The sequence below is a fragment of the Centropristis striata genome, unplaced genomic scaffold (genome assembly GCF_030273125.1).
Source record: "Centropristis striata isolate RG_2023a ecotype Rhode Island unplaced genomic scaffold, C.striata_1.0 Scaffold_89, whole genome shotgun sequence".
In the NCBI taxonomy this organism is placed as follows: Eukaryota; Metazoa; Chordata; class Actinopteri; order Perciformes; family Serranidae; genus Centropristis; species Centropristis striata.
In genome coordinates this window covers 1-4,948 of record NW_026739105.1, presented here as the reverse complement: position 1 = coordinate 4,948, position 4,948 = coordinate 1, and the positions used below count along the sequence as shown (strand labels likewise).

Sequence of the window (4,948 nt, the reverse complement as noted above, 5' to 3'; positions counted from 1 at the left end):
CTTACATAACTTCTTTGTCTCACAGCTTTTGAATCACTTTTTCTTTTTTTTAAGGAACTCGTTTTAAAAAAAACTTCAGTGCCTGTATTCACCCTCATAACTACTTCACTTCTGGCATGTCTTTTATATTCTGGCATTTTGTAACGCCTAACCAGAAGGTTTTTTGCCCAAAACCTAGGTCAGTGTTTTTGTAGCCTAAAATGACTGAAACTTTTTTTCAACCGCGACGACTTGTGTGCTATTTTAAGAACGCTCTGCTGCTTCACAAAATTATATGAAATGAGCACTACTTCTTAACACCGTCACGTTGTGATTTCACTGGCATCTGCAGCAGACAACTGTTTCCCCCTTTTTTATGCTGTTTATTAGTGTGTTCAAAACTGCCAGATGATCCTCGATCCTATGTGTCAGAAGCGACCCAAAAAGCGTAGTACCAACAAGGAGACGTGATACTTTTCACTTGTGAAACCGGTTATATATCAGGTCCAACCATTAAATATGTATGTAAAGAAGAGGGCTGGTTCGCCCTCCGACAGGGAAGGTGCTACCGTGAGTTAAATAGCTTTCTGATACATTTTTTTGTTGTTGCAACTTGGATGAAGGCAGCAATAGGGATACAGCAAACGTTAATCCTTTTTAAGCTGGAATTTATTGTGTCTTCAAAATACCTATTACAATTGTTTTAAAGGTCCAAAGTACTTTGTACAATTGTTGTCGGGTACAATTAATTGTTAAGAGATGATATTGCACCTATGCATGCTAACATTTGGATATATCCAAATACGAACTGTAATAAATCAAATGGTACCGAGAGAGTTGAAGAAAAATGCTGCAATATGTTGCTGGCAACTTTTTCTGGTAACATCTATTTGCTTCTTCAAAGCAACAGATTGATAACATGGCTGCTGCACAAGAAACTCAAAAGAACAAAGCTGGAAAAAGAATGCTGTCACTGTTCTAAATAATTATTATTTTTAAATCACTTTAAATCACAGATTTATACAATGCAAATTATTTGTTTCTTACCAAGATAAAAAAAAATAGATTTAGAAGTGTTAGATAATTTATCTTGTTTTAAGAGTTAATTTCTTATTTTAAGTGTTCAACATGCTTATTTCTAGATTTAACAATCTTAATTCAAGAAATCTTGTCAAGTGAAATGATCTGACCATGCAGCAAGATAATTCCCCTCAGATTTAGTGTTTTATCTTGTTTTTAAACACCCCTCTTTTGCAGTGTAAGCTAGTTGATGAATAAAATGTCTTTTCTCTCTGTTTTCAGTTCAGCCATGTGAAGGTTCTGCTGTAATTCCCAATGGTCGTTTTCAAGTTATCGAGGGGGAAGAGTTAGTTTTTGGAACAAAAATCAAATACTTTTGTAATAAAGGGTATGTGCATCTGGAATGATTAATGAAAACTATAAATAATGATAACACATGAGCGGTATTTATATAATATATTATTTTAAACACACTATAATGTAACACATTTGCTTATGAATGCATCTTAATTTGGTTTATTTGGTCACAACTATGTTAAAATGATATATGTAACATTTTACTACTCCTGCTGCTTTAGATGTCTATGTTCTCCTTATAGGGCAGTTTAAAATAGTGTGTTACAGACACGGTATTTTTGAATGGTGTACAAGTGAAAACAAAAAAAAAGGATTACCTGGTACATTGTTTGTTTATTACTGACTGTGTTTTCATTTCCTAATAGTCAGTTTTATTGTTGATTGCAGGTATAAAATGACGAGTAAGGTGACCACAAGGATTTGTGAGCTGAACGGATGGAGCAATCACGTGCCAACATGTGAACGTGAGTCTTAGTAACCACAAGACTGCATAGAAGATTTTATGTTTTATATATATAATATGTGTGTATATATAACATTATATTTTATACATAATAAGCTACTACAGGCATCACAGTTGGAGCACTTTTTGACGTGGAATGGCCTGAAACTCTCACAGCTCTATCAACAGAAGAATAGATTAACACCAACATTAAAATATATCTGGTTCTTTGTTTCAAGTACCGCTGACAGATTTCACTGTTGACAAAACTGATTGAACAATCTGCACCTTTAGTCAAATCACGTTTAATTTTCTGGGTCAATTTTGATCGATTGTGTGTTGTGTTTGTTTTTTTACAAAACATGACTTCTCAGAAACAAAGCTGAATTTAAGTGGTGGATGTTCTGTAAGAGTCCTGTGTTGATGATGTCTTTCAAAATTAAAATGGGAGGAATACACTTAAGGAATCTTTGGGAAGGCTCTGCTCTTTGTTCAAAGTGGGACTGTGTCTGATAAAATTTAGTTTTCTCTGTTCATCTTTTTGTGTTAATTCAGCTGTGAGCTGTGACCCTCCAACTGCTGATGGACGGTTAATAGTAACAGGTTTATCAGATAATGGCAATCCCATTCTCCCTCGCTACTCCATCGACTTCAGCTGTAGTGATCCTGGGAGTAATCTGATTGGCAGTGAACATCTGGTCTGTGGTGAAGATGGACAGTGGGATGATCAATTCCCTTCTTGTGAAGGTAAACCCTTTGAATAAGAATGATGTATTCTTCGATTCAACAACTTCCTATGATTAACCTGATCAAAAGCTTCACAAGCATCAATAAAGGACATAAGGATTTATGAGTTTTTACTTTGTTTACGATTTTCCTTAAGGCATATAAAAACACATCAGTGGCATTATAAAAACCTGGAAGGATAGTGGGGAACTATCACCTTCAAGGAATCGATCAAGAAATGTGATCGAAAAAAGTATTGAATGATCACTTTAAGGTTTTTAATCAGAAAAAATCAACAGTAGAACTCGCGGTTACGCATAGATGTGAAAGTAAGAGCATTTAACCACACACAGTACGAAGAGATCTCAAAGGATTGGGACTAAAGAGCTGTGTAGCCTCACGAAAACCACTTATCAGTTAGATTAATCAGGAAAAAAAGGCTCCAATTTCCCAGGGAGCATAGTGATTGGACTCTGGGGCAAAGGTTAAAGGTCATGCGGTGTGATGAGTCCAAATTTAACCTGTTCCATAGTGATGGGTGCATCAGGGCAAGAAGAGAGGTGAATTAAGTGATGCACCCATCATGTCCAGTGTTATGGGCAGTGTTATCAGGTCACCTGACTACCTGAATATGCTGAATGACCAGCTTTTTCCATCAATGGATTTTTTTCTTCCCTGATGGGACAGCATGTTTCAAGATGTCAATGCCAGAATTTATAATTTCTTTGAATTGTGAAAGTTTGGTTCAGGGATCCTCCATTTCTACACATGGATTGGCCACCACAGAGTCCAGACCTTAACCCCACTGAGAATCTCTGGGATGTGCTGGAGAAGACTTAGCCAGCAGTCCTACTTCCCCATCATCGCTACAAGATGAAAATTAATGCAACTCTTCAAAAAGCACTGCATTCAAATGCAAGTGTGTGCCGTAATCAAAGCTCCAGGGGGTCCAACAAAATATTAGAGTGTCTGGCCAAAAAAAAGTCAGTGAATAAGAAAAATACTTTTCCAGAAAATGACTAATTTGTTTTTATGTGGTTTTTTTTGTTTTTGTTGTTGTTGTTGTTGTTGTCGTCGTTTTTTTGCATTCTTTCAGATGCTTTGACTTGTGGAAAACCACCATACCTTGAGGATGGAGACATCACGACCAGTAGTAAAACCGAATACAGCCATGGAGAGAGGGTCGAATACAGATGTCAGAATTATTACACTATGCAAGGTGGGCCTTACAAAACCTGCAACAATGGTGAATGGACTGGATGGATGACCTGTCTCAGTAAGTTACTATTTCCTGTATGTTTTCATGTTGTGGTGATCCATGTAATTGTTTTCTGAAAAACAAGTAAGGGGAAAGACCACATCGGTGTTGTAGATTCTATGTCTTTCTCTGTGTGCACATCTGCATTACTCCAGGTCACATTTAAAAAGGTTTAAAATAATGCAATCTCTATATACAACATTACTTGTTGAAGGGACACAGTTGCACTGACGCCACCAACGTACTTACCTTGATGAGGCCGGTACAACTCTCAACAAGGTATTTTAACATATTTTAACTAGGTTTTAACCAAGGCCCTCGCACGGCAGGAGTGCAAGTTAGTCTTTGTATCTTTTCTTATTAGAAAATAAAAATAATAATAATATGTTTATGTGCATATATATATATATATATATATATATGTATTCAGCTGTGTGTATACATGTGTATATATGTACTCTACGGACAGCCGGGTGAAATGTAGCAATTCTGCTAAACCTGTTATGTACAACCATCTTCGCATATCTCATGTTCCATGTTGAAATGTCTAATGGCTCTGTACTGTCTGTCCTAAAATAAAATTCATTCATTCATTCATTCATTCATATGGTTAATTTTTTTTGCCAGAACTGCAAAACAAAATATGTTACTGATTTCATTTGAGAAGATCTATTACATTTTTTTTTTTAAATGAATTAATACATTTTTCTATTATATATGCAGTATTCTATGCAGTATCCTGTGCAGTCATTCTCCATTAATAAACTGATTTTTATGTGTTATCTCTTGCAGAACCCTGCACTGTCGATAAACACATCATGGCGAGCTACAATATTAGATTCAGATATTCACATGAAGAGAAGCTGTATTTATCCCATAATGATGTCATTGTGTTCAGTTGTACCAGAGGAAGACCTGTCGGCACAGTGGAGATGCGTCAAAGGTGTGTTAATGGTCAGATGGACTTCCCTACTTGCGAGTGAAGGCTTTTAATCAACTGTCTTTAATAAACATGAACTGGCTGGACAAACATGTTAATGATTAACCAGAGTAAACACTTAGACCAGTTATGTCCTGATCCAGTGTCCATACTTCTCTGCTGCGTGTTGTCATATGAATAAAACATACAACGTCACTTGGTCTGTTTTTCTGCCTCTAAATGTGTG

At 36.2% G+C, this 4,948-nt stretch overlaps 1 protein-coding gene across 1 annotated transcript; it reads left to right on the top strand.

Moving 5' to 3' along the window:
* Window positions 1-208: 208 nt before the first annotated feature.
* LOC131968042 (complement factor H-related protein 4-like) lies at window positions 209-4,917 on the top strand. The gene is made up of 5 exons (XM_059328788.1): window positions 209-1,387; window positions 1,744-1,820; window positions 2,354-2,545; window positions 3,621-3,800; window positions 4,575-4,917. The coding sequence occupies exons 2-5, from the start codon at window positions 1,751-1,753 to the stop codon at window positions 4,763-4,765; spliced, it is 633 nt and encodes a 210-aa protein (XP_059184771.1). The 5' UTR covers window positions 209-1,387; window positions 1,744-1,750; the 3' UTR covers window positions 4,766-4,917.
* Window positions 4,918-4,948: the final 31 nt, after the last annotated feature.